The sequence below is a fragment of the Oculina patagonica genome, chromosome 3 (assembly GCF_052425735.1).
Source record: "Oculina patagonica isolate OP01 chromosome 3, crgOcupat, whole genome shotgun sequence".
Classification (NCBI taxonomy): domain Eukaryota; kingdom Metazoa; phylum Cnidaria; class Anthozoa; order Scleractinia; family Oculinidae; genus Oculina; species Oculina patagonica.
The window spans coordinates 19,914,142-19,930,872 of NC_135760.1; the positions used below are offsets into that span (position 1 = coordinate 19,914,142).

Genomic DNA, 16,731 nt, shown 5'->3' on the forward strand with positions numbered 1-16,731 from the left:
GTTATATCGCACGCTTAGCGTGACATTGAACACACTAACTTAAACAAAAGCTTAGCGTGTTAAAGTCGTGCCAAACAAAAGCTACCGTGACACCCATTGTTTCGCTTATTAAATATGCGCATATCCGTGTCAAATGTCACGATTAGCGTGCCGTGTCATGGCATGCGTGCCCGTGTCATCACCTTTTTACCTATTTTCCCGTGGAGGGTCACATATTTAGAGTTGTATTATTGGTGTATTTTTATTCTATACCTCCTTTACAATGGCATACGTTCCTCTCACATAGACAAGATGGTAAATGATGGGAGAGTTAGCCTGCAGGCAGATATCAAAATGCTGGTTATTTCTGTAGTTGATGCGAAAACTTGACACAAAGCAGTCCACCATGAGTTCCTCTGTTGTGAAAGAGCTGCCAGATCCTAATGAGAATGGCTTGCTAACATTGAAAAGCAATGCCTGTAGGAGATGAAAAAGGCAGGTTGTGTGAGTTTACACTACATGAACATGCTACAAACATGGTACTTTAGGTCAATGTCAAGTAAAAATTTGAATGTCTCAAATTAACATGTAAATAGCATTTTTAAAACATGCCAGATACAAGGTACTTGGGAAATTCAAAATAATATTGTGGCTCAGATTAACACCATTGTACATGTAAATACATCTAGTTTTGGTTACCATAGCATGGAAAATTTCTTCTGGATGAGATAACTAGACTCTAATTGTTTTGGTAGAAACTCTGAATGATTGCAGTCCAAAAGGTACAATTTAATTTATGTACTTTAAGCCAAAAATCAGGGAAAACTGTCCCTTTAAAGAGCAAAATAATTGAGTGCGATCGCATTCTATCAGCAACTAGAAAACAATGGGAATACCAATTAGCAGATTCACAAGTTTCCAATAGAACACCAGTAGAGCTCTGAGTTTCTACTAAATATATTTTATTGGTCAAGAGACCATTAAGTGTCAACACGAGTGGAAGCTTCCTTACCTTTAATTCATTGAGCATGGTGACCACCAGGAAGCAGAGCACAGAGTTGTCCTCAGGTTTCATGTAAGTTGCCACTTTGCAGAGTTTGACGCACACCACGGCTGCGCTCTCTGTCAGATGTTTAGTGCTGGTAAGGGCTTTCTTCAAGTGATCAAGAAACTCTTTCTGATAGAACCAAAGAGTACAAAACAGTAAACATGAGACCTTGGATCTAGTTCTTCAAAGGCTGGAGATAAATGCTATCCACTGGATAAACTAATCAGTGGATAGCAGAGCTGGTTTTGTTGATAGTTATCCAATGGACAGTGATTAATCAGGTGGATACTAATCCGCTTTAAACCTGGAACTTTAAAGCTTTACACACCAAGTCATGAATTTCATTGTACTAAGATGACGACTGATGCGAATGTTAAGAAGATTTACACCCGCTTAAGTGTTATGTGCATAGCAGCTATCTTTCAACATCCATCTTTTGACGTGCTGTTTGAAATGAGCCAATGAAATCTGATACATATCAAAGTTTTGTTTGTTTAATGCAAATGAGCCCACAAGTTCAAAAGGTCATGCTCGTGGGCAGTGCTTGATGAATTTTGATCTGTCTTGTTTGTAAGGAAGGGGAAAGATTGATGTTAAAAGATAGCCGCTATGCAATAACACTGAAAGCAGGTGTACATGTAAGTGTAGATGTTGTGGTTTAAATTTATCTTTGGTTTGATATTTCAAATTAGTTTGATTTTTATTTCCTTTTGTTTCAGATTATGATAATAAATATGAGACACTCGAAAATACAAATTAAACTTAAACCAAAGATAAAATTAAACGACAACAAAGACAGTAATCACCTTGTTGGCTTTGCTGACATCAAAGACCTTTTCACTTGTAGCAATCTGTTCCAGCATGTCCTGATGTAGGAAAAATCAACATTTTCAGAATCACGAGACAGAGATTGTACAGCAAGATGATTAGTCTTAATAAACAATAGATTGGTCATCCTTTTATAAATTTTTTCTAGACTAATAATTTCCTTTTTTTATCGGAAACAACCATCATATCTATTACAAGAAAGTTGACAATACACTTTTATTATAACTTAACTAAGTCTCTATTAAACATCAATCATTGTTGCCATCATCATCATCATCATCATCATCATCATCATCATCATCATCATCATCATCACCACGATCATCGTCATCGTCATCACAATCACCACCAAATTGCAGCAGCAGAAGATGAAAAAGAAGAAGCAGCAGCAGTAGCAGCCCCATCGGCAGCTTAACCACCACGAACACCATCACAGTAACATGACTTAAATTTGTACAAGTAAAAGTATTAATTTTCTTACTGGGCATAAAATAAGCAGCATTATCTGAAGTGGCCACACTGCAGCCTTCCTCTTGGAACTCTCAGCAAAGTTATCCACCAGATCAAAAAGCTTTTCTGCATACTCTAAAATGATTTCAAAAAAGCACCAGACAATAATTAAATTGCATAAATAAATATTGTTCACAGTCTAAGACTGCACACTGCACAAAACAAGTAAATACTGCTTGATAGCCTTTGCTTTTATCTTCCAAACTCATTAATAAATCATCAAGTTAAAACAAAGAAAATCGTAACCAAGAAGGGGGTTTGGATACCTGGTCTTAATTAGCATAGATATTTATGATTTTATTTCTCTGCTTACTCCGTAGTTTTTGTTTCGATTGAGAAGATATATCGAACACTCGAGACAGTGTTTTATCAGCTATCAAAACACTTCAAATTTCATCCATTCAAAATACTCTGCTGCGTGCCATATTTTCAACTCTCTTCTCAGTGTTTGAATATCCCGATGAAACAATTTTGATATATTACATCACACACTATGGTTTCAGCTATGGGCTTGGTGAATATTTATGTCTCAGAATAGTTTCTACATTTATAAGTTAGATAGTTAATAATTAAAGGTCATAATTATGCCTTTCCATTTGTGTTATAAACAAACCATACAAAAACATAGTCTATTTTTATGACCTTGAGCTAAAGATGCTACTGTCTAGCACATCCAATCAGTCAATAAGCATTTTATTACCTGAAAGTTCAGGTGAAGGTTGTCGCTGTAACTGAGCAAACTCGTCAGGACTGTTCTCAACCCAGTTCCATATTGCCTTAAAATAAATTTATAAAAATAAATTAAAGTATTTTTTGATGAACTAAACGGCTCCTTCATACTTGGTATTGAGGACTACATAATTTTATAAACAATGTACATTGTACTGTCATCGTCATCATCATTATCATCGTCAACATGCATATATGATCATGATATTTTTAACAGTCTTCATCAACAACACCACCATCATAATATAACTTACAGAGGAACTCCTCCAGTCTCTTAAACTTTCCACTCAAACCAAATTAAGTAATTTTCCCTCGATAAATTTGCTTTACTGAGCCGAACGCTGCAATTTTACCTCTGACTTCTCAAACTCACAATTTCTTGAGCCAATTTTCATGTCCTTGCAGGTTTGAGAAATCAGGGCCAGGTTGTTCGAAAGACGATTAACGCTATTAAAAGATGATCAAGATTTTAATTTCTCTTGTTTTAAAGGGTTTTCCAAAGCTAATATTGTGTTAAGTTTGAGATTGGTCCATGTCAAAACTGTGGGACAGAAAATATTAACAGAAAACCTCAACGAAATTATATAAAATTGAAATCAAATTTCACGCTAATCCTGGATTAGCTTAATCGTGCTTTGAACAACCGGGCCCAGGATTCCACTTATGATTGTTTCATAATAAGCTTACCTTTTCTATACCAGAAACTAATGCCAATTGACCAATCTTCTTCAAGGATCTGAAAACTTGAATGCTCTCTAAAAGAGTACACATATAATTATCAGAGCTGCTAAATAAATTAAGGCATTTTTTGCAGTGAAAATATTAATAATTTACATTCTGTGTGTTTACATGTACAAAGCTGTGCTCTTAGAACAATACAATTGTTCTAAATTGCAGGGTGCCCGAAGGTTCTTACGTAATGAATCTTGGGTGCCCAGCTCATAAAAGCTTTCACCATAGCAAAGTCATCTAAGTCACCCAAAGGCAAAAGTCATTGGCCTCTGGCACCGGCACCCTGCGAGAGCACAGCCCTAATGTATGCTGTATAACTAAACATATATAACCATACTGACCTTGTAAGAGAATTTTGAGAGAAGAGACATTCACATGTAAATGCCGAATGAGTTCAAGATCACCAGTGTCTGAATTATCTTCAGTGTTTGCGAGAACATGTAGCCTACAGAAAAGGTCCACACATAATAACTATAAAGTTACAGACCTTATTCTAAGTTGTGTTCATATTTCAAAAAAAATCTACCATATTTATTCCGCTATAAGCCGAGACCCTAGCCTGCGAATACAGCCGCCTCTCATGCTCCGATCCGCTTGCTGCATTGCGCAAGCGAATCAGAGCGTGAGAGGCGGCTGTATTCGCAGGCTACCGAGACCCTAAACTTTTGGTTTTTAGAACCCCTTCCCCTCAAAATTACCAATGATCCTCCACGGGGAAGGTATGGATATTTTCTGGAACCACACATTAATTTGCAATGGCACACAGTCTTGATATACATTGTACCATTACATTATTAGAACCACATGTAACAATATGCAAGGAAAACATTAATAACAGGGTCAAGAAAATTCAGTAGTTGAATCACCTTACCTTATGGCAATGCGATTAAAGAGAGCAGAGAAGTGATGTACGCTGATGTAAGAGAGAACTCTACCAGCCAAGGTTCTTTGTTCAGCTTCCAAGGGAAATCCATTTGACTGAGTAATAAACTATTTAAAGTAACATTTAACAAAACACTGAATTAATTAAACATCACACAACTTAGATTTTAAAAATTAAGTGATTACCGGTATTTATTATGTGAAACTGGGTGACATGAAAGTATTTGTCCAGAATCACAATGTTCCAGATAACATTTTATTTTTCTAAAGTATAGACTGAAGAAACTGAACATTCTTGCAACCTCTTTTGTAATGAGATCTATCTTTGTGGCCTATCCAGCAGAGATCTTCTATCAGCCTAGATCAATAACCACTGCACTGAAAATGTTTTAGCTAGGCACAATGCAGGAACATACATGTATTAAAACACATTAACCTGAGTGATGTTGGCACGGTATGACCACAGTACAGTACGGTATGGTTCAGGATGGTACAATACAATTTATAAAAAACTAGCCATGGTATTTTGCAATTCCTGAGTTTTGATTGGATTACAGGCCATAGTATATGAGCTCATATTACCATGGACCACAAATATGGTGTCAATGAGAACAGCTAGGGAGCTCAATTATTGCAATTCTTTGTACGAGGGTGTACCACTTAGTCTCTGAGACCCTGGACCTGTTCCAGAGTACATGCAAATAAGGTGAATTTGCGACTCTGCTCCAGAAAAACATTGGAAATATAGGACTTTGTCTGTGGCATGAAGTTAAAGTGACGAGGGGAACAGAATTTAATATCTATACTTGATCATACTTAATTGGGATTTGGGGGAAAAGACAACCCTGTTCTAGAGAGAAAGGCTGAAATCTATACCCTGTTCCAGGGTCAGGGAGGCAAAAAAGCATACCCTGTTGGGAGGCAAAGATCTACAGGTTCGACCGCCAGTTCCAACAAAGGGCGCACGCAGAGTCGCTGAACTTGCATCAATGAGATTCCTGAGGGAAAGGATCAGACTAACGCAGAAGGCCAAGGCAGATGCGAAGAAGAAAGCAGGTTCCACATCACAGAGTGTAACATCTGCTCTTTCGACAGAGGATGCTGACAGAGTCCTGGAACAGATCAAGATCAACACCCAGCGAGTCTTTAATACCAGCAAAGACAGACAAAAGCAGAAGTTTGAAAAACTTTTGCATGAAAAACAGGCGGCTGTATCCCCAGCTGATACATCGTACCTTGACAAAACTAACTGGGTTATTAATTTATCTTCTAGGACCCTCAACGACGCCGAGAAAGCCCTGCTGCAGAAAGGATTGAACTTCGCCGTAACTCCTGCGAACGTCCCTGCCAAGGAGATTATCGCCAGTGTCGAATCAGCTATAAGACAACTAAACGCCGAACAAGCAGACACGGTCAGAAGAACTGTCAACAGTATCCTTCAACAGGCTGAACCACCAGAGCCTAACATCACGGAGGAAATGCGTGACGCGCTTAAAAGCCTAAAGGAGGACGAGTCCATCATGGTTCTCCCAGCCGACAAAGGACGTGCTAGCGTAGTCATGGATGCTGATACCTACCGCACTAAGATGTCTACCCTGATCGAGAACGGACCGTACCAGCTCCTGAACAAAGACCCGACAGACCGTTTGACCCGAAAGTTGTCTAAAGAACTGCTGACCTTGAAACGAAACGGAGATCTATCAGAGGCTGTTTACAATAAGATCAGACCGCGACATAAACAGCCGCCGAGAATCTATGGTTTACCAAAAATCCACAAGGCCGATATACCTTTAAGACCTATTGTATCATGTGTTAACACCTTTGCATATGATTTATCCGCCTACTTAGCTAACATCTTGTCTCCTTTAACAGGTAACTCGGATTTCACGGTGACTAATTCAGCCCACTTCGTGTCCACCATCAGCAGTGAGACGATCCTGAACAACGAGGTCATGGTGTCTTTCGACGTAGAGTCGCTGTTTACCAACGTTCCTATCGACGGCGCTGTACAAGCCGCGCTACGGAAACTAAAGGATGACCCCAGCCTTGCTGACCGCACAACGCTAACACCTGCTCAGATCGCTGATCTTCTGAAGTTTGTATTGAGATCCACATACTTCCAGTATAATGGATCAATCTACGAACAACAAGAAGGCGCAGCCATGGGAAGCCCAGTTTCCGCTGTTATTGCTAACCTCTACATGGAGAGCTTTGAGGAGCAGGCAATAGCTTCATCATCCTACAAACCTAAGATATGGAAACGCTACGTAGACGATACCTTTACCATCTTGGATCGCGAGAACGTCGATAGCTTCTTACAACATCTTAACAACCAGCAGCCTTCCATTCGCTTCACCATGGAAACAGAGAGTGACAGCAAACTTGCCTTTCTTGACACCGCAGTTTCGAGAGAACCAGACGGCCGCCTCACCACCAGCGTATACAGGAAGCCTACACACACTGATCAATGCTTAGCGTATGATTCACATCACCCTCAATCAGTAAAACGCGGTATTGTAAAGTGTCTTTACGAACGCGCTAAACACCTCGTAACAAAACCATCTGTAATCTCCAAGGAGAAAAAACATCTGTCATCTGTTCTTGTATCTAATGGTTATCCTTTTTCTTTCTTGCAGAAGATCACCAAGACTAGAAAACCGAACACCAGTGCTGAACCCGTGGCTGAGTTTAAATCTACTGCCGTTCTACCTTATGTCAAAGGTCTTTCCGAGCAACTTCGCCGCTGCCTACAACAACAAGGCGTACGCCCTGTTTTCAAGTCGGAAACTACATTACGATCACAACTAGTACGACCGAAAGACGCTGTTGATTCGACTAAGCAAGATGGCGTTGTTTACAGGATTCCCTGTGAATGTGGCAAAGTTTACATCGGCGAGACTGGAAGACCTATGCAAGATAGGATCAAAGAACACGACCGGGACATCCGACTCGCACGCACCCAGACTTCCGCCGTTGCAGAGCATACCAACAACACCGGACACTACCCGCTTTGGAATGAGGTAAAGTTTATTGATCGTGACTCGCACTGGTACACACGCCGGGTCAAAGAGGCGATTCACATAAGACTTCACCCTAATAATATCAACAGGGACAGTGGAATTGAAATTCCTGAAGCATGGATGCCCACGATCAAAAAACACAACAACAGGAGAACTGTACGACTGCGGACCGCCGAGGGAGCAACAGTACACCAGCATGCAGAACACTAAGGATCGAAATGCACCAATCAGAGCTGTTGAAAACCAACCAATCACAGCGCAGCCGTGTGCTTTATAAGCTAACGCACAACCAGTCTACCTTATCGCCTGATGAAGACTAGCAGTTTGCAGTCGAAACGTTGCGATCTCCATCACACGTGACTACGTCGTGAGACAAACGAAATAATACTTTATTATTAAGGCACATACCTGTTTTAAAGCCCATTATGGGAATATAACCTGGGCTACCATCTCATATCCAAGCTTGCTCATAGAGTAATTGTTAAATATGATATGATTTAAGCATTAATACAGTAAGGTGCATGTATGGTACTGTACTGTACAGTATGGTACATTATGATACAATATGATTTACTAAATACCTGACATACTGCAGGAAGGAGACGTTTATTCAAAACCTCATCTGGCAGGGCTGCACATCTGTCTGGATTCTAAAGAAACAATTTAATCAATTCATCTTTACCACAATGTATGCTATTCTAGTACCATCACTTGTTTATACTGTATGAAAAACTTAAAATTAATTTTTAATATCCTTTTGACAACTCCACACGAAAGAAATTCTACTAGCCCAGAATGGCATGTTCATGATCAAAGTCCAGCCAAGAGCGTAACTTAACATGCACACTTTTCCAATGAGCAAGCCCTGAATACAGGAAAAGAATGGCTCCTCGTTAACTGACCTTTTCAAAACACTTTGCCATTGTATCCATTGTGATGCTGTTGGACTGAGAAGCAAGTGTCACCTTTTCTGCAGACAGCGAACACTAAACAAAGTACAAGCAGATTCTACATGTAAGGCAAACATGACCCTTCAAGTGAATATTATAGGGGCTCGAGCCAAGTGGCCCATAGTGCCAGAGCTTATTGCGGTTTCGATAGCATTAAGAGGCTAGGAATATCTCTACTCCCCCCCCCTGGAGGTGCTAACCATTAGGCCACCACGCCTACCTATAATATATGGCTTGTAACAAATTTACAAGACTGCTCAGGAACTACATGTTTGATATTGAACAGAGTAGATGCAGGGTGTAAAATTAACTTTTTTTCCCAGTAGCAACTTGGCTCTACCAACATGGTAGCCAGTTTCAAAAATTTGGTCGCCATTTTTTTTTTGAAAGAAATAAACCACTTCTCATTCTGTCATTTTACTAGATAGACCCTTTAAAATAAATTATTTTCATCACATTTGCATTTATTTAAATCTCGAATGGCTTTTTGTGCACAAGAACTAGGAAGACTTTTATTGACATTACATGAGGTACCAGACGAAACTGCTGACCGTATCAAAATAGGCGCACATGCACGTACGCATCAAAGACTACATGATGTTTGACAGTCATTTGGTGATGTTTTTGACTTCATCTAGAGATTTAAACATTTCGAGTTGAACCATTTTGCCTTGTAAACTTCAATACAATACAAAGAGCAAAGATAGAAAACAAATTTATTGTGTGGCTGTTTGTGTGGCTAAGTTGAAACTGAAAAAGAAAGTTGTCCGCCCAAAATAACAACGCTCGATTGCAAACCATATCAGGGGTTTTCTTACAGTTTTGGACAGGTAAATAACCTTCAAAACTAATATATTTAGCTGAGATGTAAGATCTTTAGATGCAGCAAGAAGTTTGTGTGTACTTTGCTCACCCTGTGCGATTTTTTTACGAGTTATACAGTTTTTGATGAATTAAGTGATCCGATGCGATTGGAGGTCGATTGTGCGAATTCTAGTCGCCAATTTGGTGACCAACTTTCAGGATTTGGTCGCCAAAGTTAAAAATTTAGTCGCATTGGCGCCTGTATTAGCCGCAATTTGATGCTCTGAGACGAGGATAAGGTGACCATAGTGCTAGCCTGTTTCTCTTGGTTTGGGTACCTTTGGGATGAAGATCTCATTTTCTTTTTTGCAAAACAAAATGAGATATAAAGCTCATAACTAGATGTTGAAGTTTAACTGCTTTCTTTCTAATCTTGGAACGCATGGCTAGGAAATTTAAGCAGTAAGTAAACATGACTCATAATGCAAACATCTCTGGTTTAATAATTTACAGCTTCTCTTATCAATTTCAGCCTAGTGCAAAATTATACACAGCTGTGAATCACAGAAAATAAAAAAAAGACAGCAATGACACCACCTGGGCTCAAAAAAGTTGAGACAATTACTCAAACAACATGTAATATTCACCATTTTATTGCAGTTTTCAGTGAAATGCGAACTCTGAAAATCAAAATCCAACTTAATCTACAGTACCGCCCGAAACTACTTACCCATTAGCACGCGGTGAAACCTCGTCCTTGCCGCGCGGTTGTGCCGCGAATCCACCGCGGTGCCGCGGAAAGCTCAACCTCGTCTTGGACGAACGTGACCGAACGCCGCGGTAAGCAAGACGCATTATACCGCGGTGAAGAAACAATAGTTACTGATAGGGAATGTCAAGCCATTGTTTTCGGTTTAATTCCCTCAAGTCGTGAAAAGTAATTCATTCAAGTTTAACAATCGTTCGGCTGAACTACTTCTCAACTACGGATACAGTACCGCTCAGCCCAAAACTTTATCTTGCAAAAAGTGATAAAATGTTCACAACGCATCATAGAAACTTCGATAAAACACCTTTTCTTCTACTAACTATGTTCATATTGTAGTTTGACCGTTTTAATAACCGATTTATGCCAAATAGAACCAGAGATATTATTCCGATAATTGCCGTGACGCTAAAATGTTTACAATCGATCGCGACAATCAGCAGACAAGCCGCCGCTCGCCAGAGCGAAATGAACTTGCAAAAATGTTCACGACTTCACAGAACATAAATTCTACCTACAGAAATCATTTCGCTGTTTAAATCATCGAATAAGGCCGTACAGAACTAGAGATATCATTATTTTCGCTACTTAACTTGCCGTGACTCTACAAAACCCGGGTACATAACAACACATAACAACAGACATTTCAGCAAACGAGACTCGCCGGCGAGTTCTAAACACAGAATCGGGTGTCGGGGGCCGGGGCCGGGGTCGGGTCGGGGTCAATTTTTTTTAAAAAAATTCACCGATTCAGAAAAAAAAATTACAAAGTTTATATTAGCGTGTGGGAAATTTCGAGTCGGAAAAAGCATTTCCTTCACAAAATAGCCGGGAATTTTGATCCTTATAAGTTCAAAAGTATAAAAGAAGAAATTTGTGGTCTAACAGGCGAAGGGTGAAATTCTCTAACAGCTATTTGCTGCCGACTTTTTTCTGAGCGCTATCTCCTCGCCAACATAGCATGAACTTTTTCAGGTTTAAATCAAATTGTACATGCGTCTGTGCAGCAAGAGAAAATTAATTCAGGTTTATATCGTTAAAGATGAATTCCAGTCCGTACTGCGCAATCTCGGCTGCAATGTTTATGTGAGCCTCACACGAAGGAATGTTTACAAGCAAAACTAACAATTCTGTGACAAACTTACCTTTTTCTTCATTATTAACGCCAGATATCCTTGCAGAACAAATATTAACGAGTAGAAGAACCTTGACGCTATTTCAAACCGACGTTTCAGATCATCGGGAATTCTTGAACGAAAGGAACCGTAATGGCGGACTAAAAAACTTTATGTATGCTGTCACCGAAGTGTAACGTTTCAACGAATTCAAAACGAAAACGAAAACAAACCCCGAGTCTGCGCAGTACGGACTGGAACTCAGCTTTAAAATAAAGCCGCCTTTCGTATTCAGTGAAAAAATATTTATAAGGGAGCAGAATTGTTTTGTTTAGACAGCGAAGCTCGCGTTAACATGTCTCGCAATCTTTTAGTTATTGTTTTAAATATAAGTGGAGGTATCTAGCCATTTCTCTAATTTGCGTGACCGAAATGCGGAAAGACATCATAATTAAAGTTGACCTTTGTAAATATGCACATCGTTTTTGTAAATGTGCACATCGTTTTTGCCCGCCTTTCGTCGCTCCCGCTTACTACACACACCATACATCTTCGCTTGCTGTTCAAATTCGATCCAGTTCGCAAATGAAGCAATTCACGTCTGTGCAAAATTTAAAAAGCTGGCTGTATGTTTGTTTGTTGAGGAATTTTCTGACTGAAACATTTACAACAAACTGCCCGACATCGAGTGTCTCTTCGAACAAACCGCTCTACTTTTTGAAAATACTTCTTTTAATATGAAGGGCAGCTTTAATTTTTATTACTCAAAAACATAAACAATTTAATTTACACCCGAGACAGTTCATGCCCATTAAATTCTACTACAAAAATTGAGGCTATGCTGACGAGAAAGTATTCCACCCGCTTTCAGTGTTTAATAGGTGCATAGCGGTTTGTTAAAACAAACAACACGGATCGAAATCCGCCAATCACAGCCCACCAGAATGACCTTTTGACCTTGTGGGTGAAACCAACAAGGGTATCTATCGGTTTTGATTGGCTCATTTCAAACAACACGTCGAAAGTCGAAAGACGGACGTAGAAAAAAGCGGGTGTAATTTATTCGATTACAGAGAAGTAGACAACAACATCTTACCGCTAAACTGTATGTAAAAGTTAAATTTCATCTCTCACCTGTAAGACCTTAACTGAAATTCTTCTCTTATACTTTTGAACTTATAAGGATCAAGATTTGTGGCGAATTTGTGAAGGAAATGCTTTTTCGACTTGAAATGCCCCACACGCTAATATAAACTTTGTAATTTTTTTTCTGAATCAGTGAATTTTTTTTTAAATAAAAAAATTGACCCCGACCCCGACCCCGACCCCGACCCCGACACCGACCCCGGCCCCGAGTCGGCGTTTTACCGACACCCCACAGAATCTGTATCTTGCAAAAAAGTTAATAAATGCCCAAAACGCATCATAAAAACTTTCATAGAACATCGTTTCTCCCTATAGAAATCATTTCACCGTTTAAATTACCGATTTACGCCGAATAAAACCGGATTTTACTACGCCGTGACGCCACCGACAACGACAACAGACAATCAGTTAGCAAACAAGTCTCGGAGCGTGCCGAAAGAATCTAGGCTAGAAATTTTTTTAATACGTGAACGAAAGTTCTCGTTTATTTGCTTCGAAGGTAATGAATACCCGAGGAGAAGCGTTCCTAAGCGGTGTAGCCTCGTTGAGACGAATAAGGGTCGAAAGGAACCCCGACATCAAAAATATAACTTTTTGACAGCCGACTACATTCACACTTGAACGCACGCTCCAGATCCTGTTCAGAGTTTGTTTACTAAGAGCTGTGAAAAGTAACTGTGTTATAGCGAGAATATCGACGGAAAGTTTCGTTGAGTCCAAACTGAAAGTACTAAAATAATGGAAAGAAGCCCGAGGAAATCAAAGAAGGCAAACGAATATTTTACGTTGCTCGTCGCTTTCGGGGGCACGTGCCGCCGTGTTGTGTGAAAATTATAGCGAAGAAAAAAAGTGCTCACACTGAACCACAAAGAAACTATTTATTAAAATATTGCTTAAAGACGATGCAACTCATTCATGACAAGTTCCAAGATCAGTCTACACGCGCAATGGGCAGCATGTCTTCGATCCGACACGTTATGTGCGACATGAACACGAAACATTTGTTTACTAGCGGCAATGCAGCTCTAACATTATTCTAAAAGATGTCTTTCTCATTTAAACGTTTAAAGAACTCAAAAGTCACGTTCCGGCTATTTGCATTCCTGCTTTGAAGCGGTGGTTTCTTTGAATTTGAGAGATGTGCGATATATCATCGGAGCGTGAAAGCGTGAAATCTTGCCCGTTGTTCTTAATGAACTCTAAACAAAAGGTAAATAAGCCTATTCAACTCTACCGCGTCTCACCGTTTACCGCGGTATTGCCTTGCCGCAAAAAACCCTGGTAAAACCGGCGATTTTTCGCGGCACGCCGCGTCTATGCCGAGGCGAGAACGCAGTATCAATCTGCAGTTTGACCGAGGTATAACCGCGGCAAATGGGTAAGTAGTTTCGGGCGGTACTGTAATGATCATTGTGTTTTTTGCTGCCATCAATCATAATTATGGCGACAACCAACAAAACATGAAAAACGGAAACAAACAAAATGGATCAAAATCTTCCAATCACAACTGAAGGATGGGACCTTTTGACCCGGTTGAAGTAAGCTCCTGTTTCCTGAGAGGTCACTAAGATGATTGACGGCAGCAAAAATTGTAAACCGTTGATAGAGGATTGAATTTTTAGAGTTCGCATTTCACTGAAAACCGCAATGAGCAGTGAAGTTAAAAGAAGCCTATTTTCTGTTCAACCTCCTCTCCAATGAATGTTGTTCTGCTCCAAAAAAAAATGCTACGCATTGTGACCTTCTTTAACAACAATGAACAGGTGAGTGGGAGAGGGGGGCACTCTGGGGGAGGTGATTAACTTTACATTTTGTATTAAATACTGAAAAAATAATTTACACATATATACTCACCAGAAAGGATGGCTCCTTGATGAAGTAAGCCAGCTCAGCAACCACCATGTTGAATTTGTGTTCACTGAGGTTGATGACGCAGTTCTTAATTTGTTCTGTGCTCTCATGATTTCGCTTGGAACGGGATGATTCAAATGGAAGCTGAAAAACACAAATAAAATATACAATGTTTAATGTATAAGCCAGAAACACATGCAGATAGCAAAGCTGACTACAAAAGAATTGAGGTCTTGGCTTAATTTTGGGTGGCTTATTTTTGGAGAGGGGTAGGCTAATAATTAAAAAATAATAATAATTAGTCTTCCATTGCTTCCATTACTTCACTTTGGGCTGTCACCTTGCTGTATGGTGGTGGAGCTTGTGTGTCTCAATGACCCAGAGAGCTGTGCTGGTGGGGACTTTGGTCCCTGGCATGTCTAACCATGCCGGATTGGTCGAAGGGTAGAGACCAGACGAAGAACAGCCCCTGGTCCTCCAGGTTAGAGGTTGAGCAGTGGGAAACCCGCCCCCAGAAAACTTATTATATTTCAGAAACCGAAACTAGAATAACCACTGCACCCTACTGGGAAGCAGGGGTCAAAGATGTAAACACCTGGTTGGAAACGTGTGACGCAAGGAATGACCAGGGTTCAAAATAAAATTTCGTTTTTAGCATGAATTTGTCGGCTTCTTTTTGTCAAGGCTCATTTTTTCCCGGCTGTTAAAAGGGCCATGCATTTTCAAGGAACACGAACCATTTGCATACATGACGTACCCATAGGACGTACCCAGAGGTTTGCAATGTATCCTGGGGCGATTTCAAACACAGTCAGCTCTTTGCAAGCTTTCCGAAGTGCTGGAATGTTTTACAGCATTTCAAATGAATAGATTGGGAGAATGTGACTTCTTTTCTTATTTTGAGTGTTTGGGAAGTAAATAAGATCTTCCAATACTTTTCTGGAGGCACAAAATACCTGAGAAGGTGGGGCAGCCCACACGTACATGTAAAACCAAAAGTTTTAGTCGCCAAAGATGAAATTTTGGTCGCATTAACGCAGTGAGTCGCACCCTCTAGCCCTGTAGCTGCTTTATTGTCTGATATGAAATGTTTACTTCAACATTCCAGCAACTTTTATTTCAGTTGGCCGATCAAGGCATAATATTCTATTTCTTCGGTAGTAGCCGGCAAGTGTTGTCAAAGTGCCCGCTACCGCCGACAGCCGGCTGCTATTTTGAACCCTGAATGACACATAAACCACCGATGAAATTAAGGAGAAGCCACGAGCCAAGCGGCCCACACTGCCGGAGCTTATCCCGGTTTTTGTAGCATTAAGCGGCTAAGAATATTTCTACTGCCCCCTGAATGGGATGCTAGTCCATTGCAGGGTTCCCCCCCCCCCCCCCCAGCATTATGTCGCCGGTACCCATTTATACACCTGGGTGGAGAGAGGCACTATGAGAGTAAAGTGTCTTGCCCAAGAACACAACACAAGTGACCCTGGCCGGGGCTTGATCTCGGACCGCTCGATCCGGAGTCCGGCGCACTAACCATTAGGCCACTGCGCCTCCCACGGATGAAATTGCTGTCGCCGAAAGCATTTGTGAAAATGGGGCAATGGAATGGTTGGATCAGCAGAATGGTACCTAGTGATTGGGACTTGCAAGGTTGCCATGGATACCTCCAGGCTATGCTAGAACATCACTTGCTTGGATCCACCAATTTTTAGTTTTAATTTTTAGTTTCATCTGGGACAGACAGGTCTAGACCAGTCTGACTTATCTAGGTGGGTTCTGTACCCAGAATGAGACAGACAGATAGATCTGCAGGGCTTTCAATACCATTTAAAGTAGGTGGCTGTCCTTGTGCAGCACCCATTGGAGAGTGATTTAAGAAGCTCCTTTGTATAGGGAGCTGCATGAATTGTGCTGTTCCAGAAAATAAATATTATCCATACCTCCCCGACCTAAGGCTTAATGGTTTGAGTCACCCCATCCCTCTGGAAATTACTGTTCGTACTTCACGATCATAGATTTGGCTTTTGAGAACACCCACTCCCATGGAATTTTCAATGACCTTCTGAAGGGTGGGTATGGATATTTTCTAGAACCACACATTTTAGCCAGTCTTTCACAACGGAATACCCAACAGAGCTTCTGCAGGTGCTCAGTGTTATTGACAGTCCTGGATCTGATCTGATGTGATCTGAGATGATCTTTCAGCCAGTCCCAAGTAATCATTAAAGGAGAAGTTCACTCCAGAATGGCTATTTATTTTCTTTACGCCAATAAAAAGTTTACACAAAGATATGTTATTCACCAAAATTTCAGCCCCCAACGTTCGCTATAACCCTACAAAATCTTTTCCAAAACTTGACAACTGAACGCCGCC

General features: G+C 40.4%; 2 protein-coding genes across 2 annotated transcripts in view; one reads left to right on the forward strand and one right to left on the reverse strand.

The window, feature by feature from the left end:
- LOC144645254 (neurofibromin-like) overlaps window positions 1-16,731 on the reverse strand; it is an 81,663-nt gene that overhangs the window by 63,584 nt on the left and 1,348 nt on the right. The window contains exons 2-12 of the mRNA XM_078504741.1: window positions 14,364-14,504; window positions 8,631-8,714; window positions 8,310-8,378; window positions 4,698-4,816; window positions 4,168-4,271; window positions 3,782-3,849; window positions 3,066-3,141; window positions 2,337-2,440; window positions 1,834-1,893; window positions 992-1,156; window positions 253-456 (exon numbers count right to left, since the gene is read on the reverse strand). Of these exons, the coding sequence (XP_078360867.1) occupies window positions 253-456; window positions 992-1,156; window positions 1,834-1,893; window positions 2,337-2,440; window positions 3,066-3,141; window positions 3,782-3,849; window positions 4,168-4,271; window positions 4,698-4,816; window positions 8,310-8,378; window positions 8,631-8,714; window positions 14,364-14,504 (1,194 nt within the window). The remainder of the gene's footprint in view (window positions 1-252; window positions 457-991; window positions 1,157-1,833; window positions 1,894-2,336; window positions 2,441-3,065; window positions 3,142-3,781; window positions 3,850-4,167; window positions 4,272-4,697; window positions 4,817-8,309; window positions 8,379-8,630; window positions 8,715-14,363; window positions 14,505-16,731) is intronic.
- Window positions 5,698-7,361, forward strand: LOC144645884 (uncharacterized). The gene is made up of 2 exons (XM_078505411.1): window positions 5,698-6,862; window positions 7,345-7,361. Exons 1-2 carry the CDS (start codon window positions 5,698-5,700, stop codon window positions 7,359-7,361), a joined length of 1,182 nt encoding a protein of 393 aa, XP_078361537.1.

Bases quoted from the DNA above. Each gene is read 5' to 3' on its own strand.
- LOC144645884 (XM_078505411.1), top strand. From the start codon at position 5,698: ATGAGATTCCTGAGGGAAAGGATCAGACTAACGCAGAAGGCCAAGGCA.